General features: G+C 30.6%; 1 protein-coding gene across 1 annotated transcript in view; it reads right to left on the reverse strand.

The window, feature by feature from the left end:
- Positions 1–1,006: 1,006 nt before the first annotated feature.
- Positions 1,007–17,439, reverse strand: part of LOC114339167 (uncharacterized) — a 123,240-nt gene continuing 106,807 nt past the window's right edge. Inside the window, exon 6 of the mRNA XM_050652538.1 lies at positions 1,007–1,411. Within this exon, the coding sequence (XP_050508495.1) occupies positions 1,125–1,411 (287 nt within the window). The 3' untranslated portion in view covers positions 1,007–1,124. The remainder of the gene's footprint in view (positions 1,412–17,439) is intronic.

Below are 17,439 nucleotides of genomic sequence, written 5' to 3' on the forward strand. Positions count from 1 at the left end.
GAAAAATGGAGAGTCCCACACTTTATGGAAAACTTAACTTAACTTTTTTTGGTTGTAGCACCCACTCTTCACAATCCACTCCAGGTCACAAGAACGCTCGAGTAATTGCAAATTTATGAGGATTTATTGATAAAAAACATGGCTAGTTGTTAAAGCACATAACTTTTTCATTTTCCAACATAAGCAAATGAATCAAAAAAGAAAATGTTAAGAAAGCATAATTCTACAATCGAGTTTTAATTTTAATATTTTATATATGCTGGAATATTCCACAGGGTGTTCCGAACTTTAAGAAAAAAACACAGTATGCTTGTTACACCCAGTATAAAATGACATTTACCTGTCTAGCAACAATATTGTTACAACGATATTCTTAAATAATAAGGCTATAACATACTAAAAGAATCACTCAAATCGGACCACTAGTTTATGAAATACGAGACATCACACATGTCCCATTTTTAACGTGTTCGGCTAATTTTGCCGGTGTGTGTAGTTTTTTTAGTTAGATGCATAGTTTTTAAGGTATTCGCAAAAAACCGTTCGAAAAGGTATTATGTTTCAATAAAAATGGCCAATTTTCAACCACGAATATCTCAAAAAGTATTGAGTTTTCAAAAAAAATTATATAACAGTTTTTGCTTAGAATTAGGCTCTCTAGCGAATTCCGTGGTAATTTTAACCAAAAAATTTTCCACCCCTAAGAAGGAATGAGAACCACCCCCAAGATAAAAGCACACATCGGCATAGGGTAGACTTTGAATTAGGAGATAAGTAGAGGCTAGGCCCAAAATTTCAATAAAATCCATGCAGTAGGATAGAATTCGGACGTAATATCTTATTCTTGCTCCCATTGACTGGCGTAGGAGTAATTTATTTCTATTGACAGTATTAACAGACATTCGACTGATATTCCCTATCAACCCAATGGCTGATAGGGAATATCCTACGGATGTGAATAAGATCTAACCAAGTACAACAAAAATTGGAAAATAAACAACAGTAGTAAATTATATAAACACACTTTATTCATAAGTCTCACAATAATTAACTGATGATAATAATCACAAGGAGTGAGAAATATTTGTTTGTGACTGAGATTCTGACAAAGATTTTGCATTAAACTAAAGCTTATTATCTAATTTTCTAAATTCTTTTATAACATGCACAATCTTCTTGGTGGCAAGATCTACATCTTCAGCGGTATGTTCCCAATAGGTAACAAGTCGTATGAATCCTCTTCCCAACACCCTAACACTGACTTTGGCTGGATCATCATCTTTAATTTCTGCCAACCTGCGAATAAATTCTACATACGATCGCGTAGGGTGACTGTAGGTAATCATGACTATATTTGTTTCCACTGTCTTCAGATTCACCGAAATCACTGGTGACTGTGCATCGTAAATAGCTAAAACAAAAATTAAAAATAGGATAATATTGCTAAATTTTATTTTGTTTCACGTTATACTCGACGCAGAGTACAAAATGATAGCGGTTTAGATGGGTAAACTGCTGATGCGTTAGTGTATGGTGCTTCTCAGAGGCTTTTTTCAGTGCGTCACAAGTGACAGAAGAAAAGGTACGTCCGTGATTAAACACATCGATAACATTTATTCTAGTTGTTGATAGATGGAGCTATAATAGGAAAAAAATGATTTACCTATATATACGACTAAAATCTAAAGTTCTTCTTAGTCTTTCAGTGTGACATTAATTTTGACGTCATATATGATTTTAAGTATGTAGAGAATCATTGCATGACATTTTTGTTCAATCTGACAGTTGTCAAAATCGTAATTAGCCAAATATGAAAAGGTGATTGCAATACATGTAACCCTTTTATTTGCAATTTGGTATAAAAATAAATCAATCGTGTTTAAAAAGGTATATTCTTTGATTTGTATAGTCGAATAAATTGTACCGGGTGTCCCAATAAGAATGTCTCTCGACCATATCTCAGGAACCGTTAACCGTATAACCGTATAACAAAAATGTTTCCTCGGGAAAAGCCTGGAAATTATTTTTATAATTTTAGGTCCACCGCTAGAGGGCGTAATTAAATATCAAAAATTAAAAAAATTTTTTAGAAAATTTACATAATGAAAGGGAACTGGAAATCCAATCATCATATTCTTCATAAAATTCTGCGCATATTTGATTTCACAAGTTTAAGTCTACCTTTGCAAATAAGAGGTGGGGGTGAGTGGGAACCTTCTTATGAAAAAATGGCTTGTAAGTCCGGTTATGCTAAATCGAATTTTGCATACTTGGTCTTGTTGAAGACAGCTTTTTGTCTTCAATGTAAGTGTCTTATTTTCGAAATAGCCTAATAAGTAATATGCAAGCTAGGAGGCGTTATTTAATTATTTTCAGAAATTTAGTTTTCTTTGGAAAATATTAAATACAAGTATGCATTTTTAATCCTGTATTACAAAATTAGACCAAATTAGCAACTTAATACCGAAAACCGCATGTCGATACCTTTTTTGTATCTCGAGATATCTGAAGAAATGTGTAAATTTTAAACATAACTGTTACAGTCACCGGAAAACGAGGTTAAGGAAAAGTAGTGTGTACTATGGAAAAAACAAATACCTAAACATTTTCCAGATGTAAACGGATATAATTAATTAAATCAACAATAAGACAAATAACACTATAAAATATAACAAAGAAATAAAAGCAACTACTTACTTAGTGACGACCTAACTGTTCAAATTTTTGCCCATCATTTTCGATGCAAGTATTTACTCTTTCAAGAGTAGATTGAACAGCAGTCTCAATTTCTGCTTTTGCAATGCTTTGAATGGCGTTTTGTGTTCTCTAGATTCTAGATCATATTTTCTCGAGTAGTGGGCCTAGCGGCAAAAACAAAGTCTTTAATCCGTCCCCATAAATAAAAGTCTAAATCTGTTGCTATTCAATTGAAAGAGTAAATGCGTGCATCGAAAATGATTGGCAACAATTTGAACATTTAGGCAGTCACTAAGACTAAGTAAGTAGTTGCTTTTATTTCTTTGATATATTTTATAGTGTTGTTTGTCTTATTGTTGTTTTAATTAATTATATACGTTTACATCTGGAAAATGTTTATTTGTTTTTTCCATAGCACACTACTTTTCCTTAACCTCGTTTACCGGTGACAGTAACAGTTATGTTTAAAATTTACACATTTCTTAAGATATCTCGAGATACAAAAAAGGTCTCGACATGCATACATATAAATATTTTCCAAAGGAAACTAGACTTATGAAAATACTTAAATGATGCCTCCTAGCTTGCATATTACTATTAGGCTATTTCAAAAATAATACACTTACATTGACGAAAACGAGCTGTTTTTAACAATACCAAGTATGCAAAATTGGATTTAGCAGAACCGGACTTACAGCCATTTTTTCATAAGAAGGTTCCCACTCACCCCCACATCTTATTTTCAAAGGTAGACTTAAACTTGTGAAATCAAATATGCGCAGAATTTTATGAATAATACGATGATTTGATTTCTAGTGCCCTTTCATTAGGTAAATTTTGTAAAATTTTGATTTTTTAATTTTCGATATTCAATTACGCCCTCTAGCGGTGGACCTAAAATTACGAAAATAATTTCCAGGCTTTTCCCGAGGCAACTTTCATTATAAATATTTTTTTCTTAAAGCTGTACTATAAACGGTTCCTGAGATATGGCCGAGAGCCATTCTTATTGGGACACCCGGTACAGATTATAGTCATATAAATAATACGTAAATCTATCAACAACTAGAATAAATATTATAGATGAGTATAATCACGGACATACCTTTTTTCTGTCACTTCCAACTTAATGCGTTAGAAAGAAATCGAAAAACTGTGACGCACTGAAAAAAGCCTCTGAGAAGCACCATAATAGATTGATGCATCGCCCAATGGCTTGATTAAGCCTCAGGCTCACAGTTTACTTTAATCGTTATCGACACTCACTTCATCTTTCCTCGTTAGAGGTCGCTAAACGCATGCATTGGTATATTATTGCAATATACAGGGTGAGTTTTTAGTACGGGATCGGTCGATAATTCCATTATGGTATAGAATATCGAAAAAAAATTTTTAGAAAAAACGCCTGATGATATGAAAAATAGAATAAGAAAAGCTTTTAATAATATTGACTTACAAAAATGTTAAGAAATGTGGCTCGGTCATTTGAATATCGGTTACAAAATTGCATAGACGTTGAAGGTGGACATTTTCAACATTTAGTTTAGACTTATATCCTTAACATCACATTAATTGGTACATTCATTAAAAAATATTGTTATGGCTTATATATTTTGTTAGTAATTTATTGAATGCAAATATTTGTTATATTATTAGAGAATACTTATTTGTTAAGTTATTTCTACTTATAAAAATTGAATGCATTCCCGGCAAATGAAGAAAACTCAAAAAAACTCAACTCACAACACTCCTAAAAAATAAAATATAGGGTGATCTATAAAAAATTGAGAAAATCGTAATTTTGTTTTGTAGTTTAAAAGTGCTTATAAAAATGGATTTTTTACTAAAAACTTCTTGGTTTAGAATACTGTTTTTTTGTAGACAAATTTTTTTTGTAGGATCTACGATTCTTGTATATTAGGGAAAGATGATAATTTCTTAATATCACATTTATTGGTACATTCACTGCATATCGTTATGGTTTATATTTTGTGTTAATTATTTATTGAATAAAAATAATTTTGTTTAATTATCACTCAATACTAACTTTTTCGACTTACAGAAATTGAATGTATTACCGAAATTTGAAAAAAACTTAAAAAAAATCTCGTAAAGTAATGAGTTTATAGGTATAGGGAATGTTATATAAAAATGAAAGAGTATCATAAATACAATATTTCTAAAAACATTAAATATAGGGTGATCCATTTAAAAAAATTGAGAAAATCGTAATTTGGTTTTGTAGTTCACCCTGTATATAAATATTTATGAATGATTTCAATTAAACTTAATTTAAAAACTACAGTATATTGTTTATCTTATTATATAAAACAAATGATTGTTTATGAATTATTTCTTTATATACATACATGGTGTTAATCTCATAGGGATTTCTAAATAAAAATGGTCATAACTTGTTAAATACTCTGTATAATAATGCAAAACCCTATATTATATGAACAAGAATTATGAGAGAAATATTGATATGAAAAATTATATAGGGTGTCCCATTTAAAAAATTATATGTTTGATATACCACGCAGTTACTGATCACCCTGTAGAAACGGATATATTTTCCAAGCCTGGAGAATATCATTGCCTACATTTTTTCTAAATAACTTTTTTCGATATTCTATATCATAATGGAAATATCGACCGATCCCGCACTAAAAAGTCACCCTGTATTTACCAACCATTCGGTGCGTTTTGATTCGATTCAGTCTTCTTACGAACCTCTTTGATAATAGGTAGACCTAGAAACACGTGTCAGAGGATAGTAAGAGGCTCGAATTGAATCAAAACGAAAACGTCTTTTATATTGCTAAATACTTCTTGTAATCTAAGACTAAGTAGTTGAAAAAATATTTCGTTCCTGATGCAGATGCAGGTTTTTTATATCAAATTAAAAGCATAGGCCCAAAATTTCGTGCCAATGCTTTTTAAATGCATTAATTTTTTTCGAATTCTAAGAAAACAATAAATATTTTTGAAACATTTAAACGCAGAATGAAAGATTATATTATTACCGAGGGCCGAAAGTCCCCTAAAAACTTCTATAATGTTAATTTTAATAAGTTACAGGGGTGAAAAATAAGAGAAAATTGAGTGTGCCTTTTAATTTTAAATATCCCGTTAAGGGGATGGGTACGTATTTTCGGCTGCAATGCTATCCAAATAGGGATTCATTTTTTTCGAATCCTGAGAAAACTAATAACTATTTTTGAAAAATTTAAACGCTGAATGAAATATTACGTTATTAGCAATGGCCAAAAGCCCCTGAGAACTTCTATAATGTTTATTTTAATAAGATACAGGGGTGAAAAACTAAGAGAAAATTTAGTGTGATTTTTAATTTCAAATATCTCATTCAAAATAAACTTTTTATTTATTCTAAGCGACTTTCGGCCCTCGGTAATAATTTGGTCTTTCATTCTGCGTTTAAATTTTTCAAAAATATTTATTTGTTTTTTCAGCATTCGAAAAAAAATGAACACAATGTCCGTGGTAATATTTTCCAAATATATCTTTGTCTTACAACGCACTCAGTCGAATAGAATATTCTCAGCATATTGTCAGTCAGACAGTGACAATCAGTGACAATCTTAAATATTTGACATGGCATCGGGAATATTTTGAGTTGTTGATAATATTGATATATAATGTATTTGATAAATAAATGATTTAAGACGTGAACTTAATAAAAAGTTATTTCTTGTGTATTATTTGTGGAACATCCAAGCGGAGAATACATCAGGATAATATATTCTGTGATCCAAGTATTTTGTTGTTAAAGATGTTCAAAATTGTAAGCGTTCCATAGTAATAATATATTATTAAAACATCACTTTAACACTTTCCTCTTCTCTCGATTGAGTATTAGTTTTTGTTGTACATATAAATTATTACAATCACTGAATACATAGTTAGTGAAAAAATTATCACATTTACTAACTGAATTAATAATTTGCAATTATACAAATAAGAGTTATCCAGGAACATTCAAAAGCCATAATAATGACATTTTCAAGTAGAATGACATTCTAGTAATGTTTACATATCCATACCAGTGTGAATTTTACTACACGTAATTTTCCGTGTAAAGACAGAAAAAGTAGGGATAGCCGTAAAATATTTGCGAATTATGTACCGATGGCCTTAAAGAAACTGTTTGTTTATTATAAAGGACTTTCGGCCTCGGTAAATATGTAATTTTTCATTCTGCAATTAAAATTTTTCAAAAATACTTACTAGTTTTCTCAGGATTCGAAAAAAATGAATGCATTTAAAAAGCATTGGTCCGAAATTTGGTTGCTACGCTCTTAAAGCTATTTTTTTTCTATTACGATGATATATAATGTTGCTTGTGAAAAATGGTCGCAAATTATGGTTGCCAGTTGTTAAAAACCCGAGGTACCATAGATAAGGTGAAAGAGAGCTAGCGCGCAACCGCAACACCACTGGTTTGACAAGATTGGCAAGGTTTGATGGCGAATGCGAGTTGTTAAATCAGTCATCTTGTCACACCTTTTTCATTTTATCACTGATACCTCGTGTTTTTAACAGCCGGCAATACTAATTTGCGACCAGTTTTTCACAGAGGCAACCTTTTATCATCGTATTAAAAAAATAGAAAAAATAGTTATAATTTGATACAAAAAACATGCATCTACGTCATGAATGAAATTTTAATTTTCAAATATGAATTACTATAAATTTAATTAAAACTATTTGCGGCCACTTTTTGACTGGCAATCGTTTATAATAACTGGCAATCAATTTATATAAAAATGGGATTTTAATTAACTATCAAATAAACTTAGTGATTTTGCAGTGGGATATCATACTATTAGATAGGTGTAAAATATTGTGTAGCTAATTATATTGTTGTACTTGAGTACTTGGGACATGTGATGAGAGGGCAAAAATTCTCATTATTACAACTTATTATGCAAGGCAAAATCCAAGGAAAGTGAAATGTGGGAAGACGAAGAACACCCTGGCTTAAGAACTTACGGGAATGGTTCGAATGCAGTAGTCAGAGTTATTTAGAGCGGCAGTCAACAGGGTCCGCATTGCCATGATGATTTCCAACCTTCGATAGAAGATGGAACTTAAAGAAGAAGAAATTATTTTATTAATGTTATTATTTTTAAGCCAATAATATATTTCAGAGATAATTTAGAGACATTTTTTTTAATCCTTCATTGGTGTGGTGGTGTATGACATGACCATTTTTTTTGGTGCACATTAAAAGTAAAAGTCGTCACCTTCCATACGGTACCTGTAGAATTACTATATTATCTGCATTATTTTGTGTCTAAGTTATTATCTAATAAAATATGAAAAAAAAATTAAGAAACGCTTTCCTTTAGTTACAAGTGACTAAAATTAAAAATATTATAAAAAAATCAATTAAAAAGCACAAAATAAAAAAATTCAAACTCAAAGGATTATTTGAAAAAAACTGTTAGACGGATTAAATATACAAAAATCTCACACATTCGTTAACAAATTGAAAAAATCTAACACATTCGTTAAAGAAAAGCGTGGGGCGCGAAAAGTAAAAAAGTATCTATCTTCAAACCGTTTATTCGATGAAGACGCGCAAGCTTTTCTTTAACGAATTTGTTAGATTTTTTAAATTCTTTAACGAATGTGTGAGATTTTTGTTTATTTAATCTGTCTAACAGTTTTTTCAAATAATCCTTCGAGTTTGATTTTTTTTTATTTTTTGCTTTTTAGTTGATTTTTTATATTTTTAAATTTAGTCACTCGTAACGAAAGGAAAGCGTTTCTTAAAAATAAAAAAAATAAAAATTTTCATATTTTTTTTTATTTTTTACTTTTTAGCCTTACACTTTTCAAATATTAAAATATATCGTCATGTTTAAAAAAAAGGATGTATATGATAGACACATTTTTTGAATTTATTTCAACATTTGATACATATATTTAGTCCTGTCGCCAGGGGGGGTACAACGGCCTCGTTAATTCAGATGGACTTACCCAAGTTTTTTTTATGTATTTTGACCCGTAGAACACGAATTTTTTGGGTAACAGTTGATCCGGATGTCGATAAGATTGTTATAGACCAAGAACTTGAGGAATCAAATAACAGCGATTTTTGGCAAAACAAAACAATATTTTGTATTTTTTGGGTCATTTTAAGCAAAAAATATTTCTACAAGTTTTTTAGTAGGATGCACAGTTTTCGAGATAAACGCGGTTGAACTTTCAAAAAATCGAAAAACTGCAATTTTTAAACCCGAATAACTTTTGATTAAAAAATAAAATAGCAATTCTGCTTAGCGCCTTTGAAAGTTCAAGTCAAATTATGTCGGTTTTGATTATTTGCATTGCTAAAAATTTATTGTGTTATTGTTAAACAAAGCTACAAACAACTAGTGCGTGAGTGATGTTTCTATGATTTCTCATTTAAAATCGAACGAGTAGGTAGAATAGGTACTAGTGCAATCAAGACTATTTCTATGTTACATGCGTTAAAACGCATGTAAAAGCACGGGAAACCCTACGTGTTTATAGCTTTGTTAAACAATAAAAAAATAAATTTTTACCAATGCAAATAATCAAAACCGATATAATTTGACTTAAACTTTCAAATGCGGTAAGCAGACTTGCTATTTTATTTTTTAATCAAAAGTTATTCGGGTTCAAAAATTGCAATTTTTCGATTTTTTTAAAGTTCAACCGCGTTTATCTCGAAAACTGTGCATCCTACGAAAAAACTTGTAGAAATATTTTTTACTTAAAATGGCCCAAAAAATACAAAATATTGTTTTGTTTTGCCAAAAATCGCTGTTATTTGATTCCTCAAGTTCTTGGTCTATAACAATCTTATCGACATCCGGATCAACTGTTACCCAAAAAATTCGTGTTCTTCGGGTCAAAATACATAAAAAAAACTTGAGTAAGTCCATCTGAATTAACGAGGCCGTTGTACCCCCCCTGGCGACAGGACTAATTGTAAATTTTCTGTAATTTCTTCATACATTTCTTAAATCAAAATCATTATTTACACCTATTACAGTTTTCGCAGTCTTTCCATCTCTTCTAATACTTTACTATTGCACGGTGTAGACCCTGCTAATTTCTCGCGAATTACGAATTCTTATGTTAATAATTATAGCACGAAACGTCTCTATCGTTGGTTTTTCTTCTTCTTCTTCTTCTTCTTCTTTGAGTGCCTCTCCTATCGGAGATTGGATATCATTACCCACATAACAATTTCATGTTCTTAGTAGATTCATAGAACATACTTTTCAGAAAAAGTATATACTAAGAATATGTGTAATTACCATTGCGAATGTGCATAGCACATACTGAGTATATACTACATTACAGTACTTAAACGTTCTATGTATATACTTAGAAAGTACTATCGCACTTCTTTTCAGTATATACTAAGAATATACTTTTTAGAACATTCCAAGGACGTGCTATAAACCGTCTCTTTATATACTTAGAACGTACTACCGCACATTTTTACTTTATCGTACTATATACGTAGTATAGTATAATAGATAAAGTTATAGGATCGTGCAAAAAAATTTTTTTCAGATTTCACTTTTTTTCGACGTTTTGAGTCCCCCTGAGTCTAAAAAGCAAATAAAAAAAACATGTCGGAAGTATGTACGTACGTACGTACGTATGTCGCCACCGCCCAGCAAAAACTACTGGACCGATTTTGATGAAATTCGGTATGAGTAAGTTTAAGAGAATTTTGTCGAGAAACTAAGCTTTTAAAAAAAACCTCTCAAAGGGGGGCCGAAATAGGGGGGTTATTTTGGGCCCATTTTTGCAAATTTTGACCGAAATGAATGAAATTCAACTCAAAGTAAGCTCATCGATAGGTAAATAAAAATACGGAATTTGACATTTCCAAATTCAAAATGGCGGCCAAAATGGCCGACCGCCCACCCGACACATTTCCCTATCTATCTAAAAATTTGTTGAAGATAAGTTTAATTTGAAAAAGTCGTTATATAGTCTAAAGATGGGGCTATAAGAAGGATGTTATCGTTTTTCAGAAAAAGTTACGGGTTGCCTATATTTAAGGGGTCACATTTTGACATAAATTTGAACTAGATTTTCTCAAAAATGGCTCCAAGGAATTTTTTTATTTTTTGATATATCTTTGATATCCTATCAGTAAATTGAATGACATTAGTCATATATCTTAACTCCTCATAGGAGGGGAGTTATGAATTTTTTATAAAAAAATATTTGAGTGCCCGTAACTTCCTTCTTAATAGAAACTAAAATTTGAAATTTTGCAAACATATATGGTACTTTATTATCTATTATCACAATAAATTTTACCAAAAATATGGCTTCCGGTTGAACCGGAAATGAATAAAAAATCTTAATTTTTTTAGATACGCCCTGTATATTTTAACATATATTGAAAGAATGCAAAATTACCTTTCCAATGACATAAAATTCATTGCTGTAGCTCAAAAACTCGAAAAGTTACGGTAAATAGAAATTTTGCTATAATCTTATGTGTGTCCTCTCTCACGCGTTCATAGCAGAGCATTATTGTAGGGCAGTCAATGAGGGTGTTTGGCTCCGAATTCCATCCTACTACATTGATGTACTTGATATTTTCACAGTAAGTAGGGAATAGCTCAAGAAACAAAATCTACCCTATATACTATGGCGCTTTTATCTTGGGGCGGTTCCCACTTCTTCAAGGGGGTGGAAAATTTGTTGGTCAAAATAAGCACGAAAGTGGCTAAAGAACCTATTTCTAAGCAAAAACTGGTCTATACTTTTTTTTTGGAACTCAATACTTTTTGAGTTATGCGTAGTTGAAAATTGGCCATTTTCATTGAAAAATGACACCTTTTCGGACGGATTTTTTGTGAATACCTTAAAAACTATGCATCTAACTAAAAACACTATATAAAACATTTTTTAGATTATAAATAATAAAGAGATTCGTTCCTTCGTAAATGTTCTATTTATAATACAAAAAGAGATATGGTAGGTGAAAATAGTTTGTTTTTTGGTGCATGCTCAAATTGGTATATTCAACTTGAAATAACAGAGGAACGGTAGGTTTTAGGTGTATAATGCTACCAACACCTTTTGTAGTGTTTGAAAAGGCCTTTAAAACGAGCACCGTTAAATGTCGGTTACTTACAAACTAAGCGAGATATGGTGCAAAAAAATATATGACTAATGTACTTTAAGGAAAAATGAAAAGTATATACATTTAACTCCCCATCTACCATAATTTAAATGCATTGTTTTCCTTCTACAATACCTTTTAATATATATATAGTGTTATTTCTACTTTCAAAATGTTGAACGGGTTTAAAATGAATGGTTTTTGTAAAAAATGTGATCAAATTATAGAATGAATTTTTAAATTTTCTTAAAAATCTTCCTTTTTCTCCATGTAATTCGAAAATAAAAATATTTCACCCCTGAGAAGTGGTGGGAACTTCCCCCATGATAAAAGCGCCATAGTATATAGGATAGACTTTGAATTAGGAGATTGGGCTACTCCCAAAATTTCATTAAAATCCATGCAGTAGGATAGAATTTGGAGATAATATCTTGTTCTTAATCTCGCGCATTGACTGGTGTAATCGAAATAGAATGAAATGCAAATATTGTAAACTATTAATTTCTCAGAAAAATAAACTAATTTTAAATGAAAGTATGACTATAATATTTTATTGATTTATGCAATAATCTACACATCTATAGTGTGTCCCCGAAATATGGCATCGAACATTTTCTCAAATGCAGGAATTAATGATGCGTAGAACCATAAAATACTTTTAAGTACAGTAGGTGTTTCTAAAATATCAAAATAACGAGTAACTTTGTTATTTTTATAGAATTCCAGTATCTAGTACCATAACGATAATAGATCGGTACGATAAAGTTCTCGGGCGGCCCTTCCGTCCAGCGTTTTTTAGTTTATACTAAGAACGTACTTTTTAGAATATTCCAAGGAAGTGCTATAAACCTTCTATTTATATACTTAGAACGTACTACTTCACATCTTTGTATTAGAAGAATATATTTTTAAGGATATTCTAAGAAAGTGCTATCAAGTGCTATATTGCTCAGAAGTATGTTTTCAGCATCACCTAATCTCATCTTAGGTTCTACTGGTTCTACCAAATACCTATTATATTTACATATTTTAATGGCAAATGAGAATGTAGTTAGTACCTACATTCTGCAATATTACTTAAAAAGTAAGTACATATTTATAAATTTTAGTTGTCTATATAAACTATTATATTATAAAATAAAAATGTGTGTACCATTTTTATATATTCGGCTGCAATACGAAGGAAAAACAATCTTACTTTTTAATTAGAATAAGGAGTGCAGCCAGTCCCTTTAACTGCAGTTTTCTGCTCTTATTGGAGCGTCATCAGAAGGAACGTAGGCACTGTTCTCCTTAATCCAATCAAATCGCATCGAAATGTTTTCCCAAATATTGCAGCCAAAATGATGGTAATGGGTGGCTAGCGCCATCTGGCCGTAAAAATACGAAGCAAGTTTTCAATCCTAATAGCAAATAATTAATATTGAAAAATATCAAAAATTACTAACAGATTTTTAAATTGAAAACTTACTGGTACACCTGGTTCCAAAAAAAACTGATACGACTCTTGAAGCGTATTTTGTAGAAAATTGAGCAGTGTATTTTGAAGGATAAATACTAAATATTTATATACATACTGTCAATGTCACTGCCAAATCTTAAAATTTGTCAGATAGCTTATTCTGTTCCACGGTTATTAGACTTTATTATAAATCTTTATTATTAGGAATACTTTCTCCTCAGCTGAGGGTATCTTATCAACTGTATTGTTTTTAAACAATAGATGATAAAATAAAAATATTGACAGTTCAAAAATGTGAACATTATTGCATTGTGTGTGGCCTAAGTTTGGGCTGAAAACTGAAATGTATTACATTTTTACAAAATTTTGGAATATGTTTAATTATGTAGACCAATTTTAACAGTTGTTTTCAATACTCTACAAATAGTTTCTAATGTCTTTTGATGTCAAATAATTAGGGAAGCTGGAATTCAACAGTTTAGAATTTTACATTGAGTTAATGCAAAATTGTGACGCATGTCAAAATTCTCAATGTATTTTAATTGTAGGTATTCATTTTTTCGAATCCTGAGAAAACTAATAAATATTTATGAAAAATTTAAGCTCCGAATGAAAGACTATATTATTACCGAGGGCTGAAAGTCCCTGAAAACTTCTATAATATTTATTTTAATAAGTTACAGGGCTGAAAATAAAAGAGAAGTGTGATATTTAATTTCAAATATTTCATTCAATAGAAACTGATTGTTTATTCTAAGGGGCTTTCCGCCCTCGGTAATAATGTAATCTTTCATCCTGCGTTTAAATTTTTCTAAAATACTTATTAGTTTTTTCATGATTCGAAAAAAATCATATTACGATTCAAATGACAGTACTCTCGTAACGTAATCCACGTTTGTTGTGTATTTGTTGTATAATTTGTTGTATAATCCACGTTTACAATAATTATGTGATCTATTTGATGTAAAAACTATCATTTATAATATACTCTTTATAAAATACAGGAATTCAAAATAATATAAACATTTAGACCTTAATAATTAGTACAATTTATGAATTAACATAATATGTAATCAGTTGCTTATTGTTTGTTTATTTTATTATTTGTCTGTCATAATAAATATAATGTCAGATCAATCAAATACACTGCTCAACATGATCAAATCTTACTAAGAGTCGTATCAGTTTTTTTAGGAACCGGCTGTACATCCCCATGTATACGCCTCCAAGACTTCTACAATTTGCAAGTCATATGGATGTACCAGTAAGTATACATGGGGATGTACCAGTAAGTTTTCAATTTAAAAATCTTTTAGTAATTTTTGATATTTTTCAATATTAATTATTTGCTATTAGGATTGAAAACTTGCTTCGTATTTTTACGGCCAGATGGCGCTAGCCACCCATTACCATCATTTTGGCTGCAATATTTGGGAAAATATTTCGATGCGATTTGATTGGATTAAGGAGAACAGTGCCTACGTTCCTTCTGATGACGCTCCAATAAGAGCAGAAAACTGCAGTTAAAGGGACTGGCTGCACTCCTTATTCTAATTAAAAAGTAAGATTGTTTTTCCTTCGTATTGCAGCCGAATATATAAAAATGGTACACACATTTTTATTTTATTTTCTTATTACTCAGTAGAGTAACTATGGTGCATCTTTCAGTTCCTAGCCAGCTGCAGACGGGGGATTTGAATTGCAAGGTTTAGAATTCCTTCCCTATCGTCTTTACTGCAGCATCCATATGACTTGCAAATTGTAGAAGTCTTGGAGGCGTATACATGGGGATGTACCAGTAAGTTTTCAATTTAAAAATCTTTTAGTAATTTTTGATATTTTTCAATATTAATTATTTGCTATTAGGATTGAAAACTTGCTTCGTATTATTATTATTATATTATAATATTTAGCTAAACTAAACTATGTATGAGTAACTAACATTTATAGGTATACTTATATGTACTTACTTATATTTTATGTATTTATTAAAATTTAATCTAGGCATGTACTAGGACTAAAGAACATACATTATAATCTCTTTATTTAAATAACAAATTTGTTTGCGGTGCTTCAAAATAGATTATACCTATTTTGAAGCACCGCAAACAAATTTGTTATTTAAATAAAGAGATTATAATGTATGTTCTTTAGTCCTAGTACATGCCTAGTATTTTATTATCATTCGTCTTCATCCTTAACACTGCCACACTGCATAGATACATATTTTCGATTTCATGTTTTACCGTTGTTTCCTACCCTGATCCATTCAGGTAAGAAATGGTCAGAATAAGACAAGACGGGGTTAGGGGGATATGTATTGTGGAAGTGGAATAACAACATCGGTGCACCAGCGAGTGTTGCCAAACGGAGGGAAATTTCACTTTTTGCGGGAATTTTCAACATAAAAGGTGATAAAGGGAAAAGTTAACTCAAAAGGGAATTTTCAAAAAGGCAAAATATTTGAAAATAATTAAACATATCTTCTCAGATTTTGTAAACAGGAGGGAATTTTTTTATAAAAGTGGGAATTTTTAAGGTTGACGGAAAAAGCTTACTCGATGGTTGGCAACACCAAAGCCTTTTGGTTGTGGGTTTTGGCATGCTTTGGTTCTGGAATGGCCCGTGTCACAGCCTCCCGTATTGAATTGAATGTACCTAAATTCAAATTCCAACAATGTAAAAATACTCGTGATAAACTCGAAATGGTAAAGTTATTTCAATTATGAAAACGAATTTTTAATAATAAACGTTAATACAATTAATGTTTAAACTTTTTTACCATACAACAATTTTGAAATGAAATTCGTCCAATACTACCTACATACATAAATTTTATTAATTATTCTAAAATATAACGAAGTTGATAATCTATAAGGCCAATATTATACTTCCTATACATACATATTATTTTTAAGATATTTTAAAAGTATCTACTTATAACTATGTGTTAAGGATGTACTTATAAGTATGTGCTAAGAATATTCGATAAAGGTATATTCTAAGAATAAACTTTTACGAATATTCCGAGTAACTACGTACACGAATGTACTCAGTATATTCGGTACGAGAATATACTTTAAAGTATATGCAAAGAACATGAAATTTAGAATGTTGTTTAAGGTACATGCTATGCTTGTACTACGCATATACTAAAAAGCATATACTCCGACGAATGTTGGTAGTATATGCTTAAAACATGATACGAACATCATTGTTATGTGGGTAGGGCGATTCTAATTTTATTTACTGCTGTTTTGAACAATTCGTTAGTGGTACAGCCAAACCACTATCCCAAATTTCTCATCCAGGACATTCTTCTACGGCATGGATTTCTTCATTTGTAATTTTATCCACCCAACTTATTCTTAGTATACGGCGGTAGCACCACATCTCAAAGCTTTCAAGATTTTTAATATTCCTCTGTTTAAGAGTCCATGACTCAACACCGTAGAGCAAAGTACTGAATACATAGCATTTTAACATTCAAGTTCGTAGATGAATACTAATATCACGATTACAAAATAATTTTTTCATTTTTATAAAAGTAGACCTGGCAATTTCAATACGTCTTTTTATCTCGTGATTTTGGTCACCTGTTTCATTGATAAGGGTTCCCAAGTATTTGTATTCGCTTACTTTTTCAAGTTGGGTACCGTTTATTGTGATACTAGTGTCATTTATTGGATTCTTACTGAAGATCATATATTTGGTTTTTTTGACGTTCATCCTTATGCCTTCTAAGACTAAGTTAAAAACACGAATTTTTTTAATTCGAGTTTTGGTTGAAGTTTTGTTTCGTATCGTATTGAAATTTGACACGAATAAGCGCTGATGTTTATATAAACAAAGATATGAGCGTTCAAAATCTTCGCCGCTTAAGATGTTTATAAACATGATGTACAAACATAAAAAGCAGTCTGAATCGGCAAAAAATTTGAAACTTTATTGTTTATTTATGAAGCATAACGTAAACAATTAACGTAAAAAGTGAAATTATGTATAGTTCATATAATTAGCTACAATCTTTAACACTTTCAAGTTTCTACATTGTAAAAAACAAGAGAATTTAAGCATTTTCCAATAAAATCGTTTTTTATTTAAACAATTAATAAACATAAAAAAA

The sequence above is a fragment of the Diabrotica virgifera genome, chromosome 5 (assembly GCF_917563875.1).
Source record: "Diabrotica virgifera virgifera chromosome 5, PGI_DIABVI_V3a".
NCBI lineage: Eukaryota > Metazoa > Arthropoda > Insecta > Coleoptera > Chrysomelidae > Diabrotica > Diabrotica virgifera.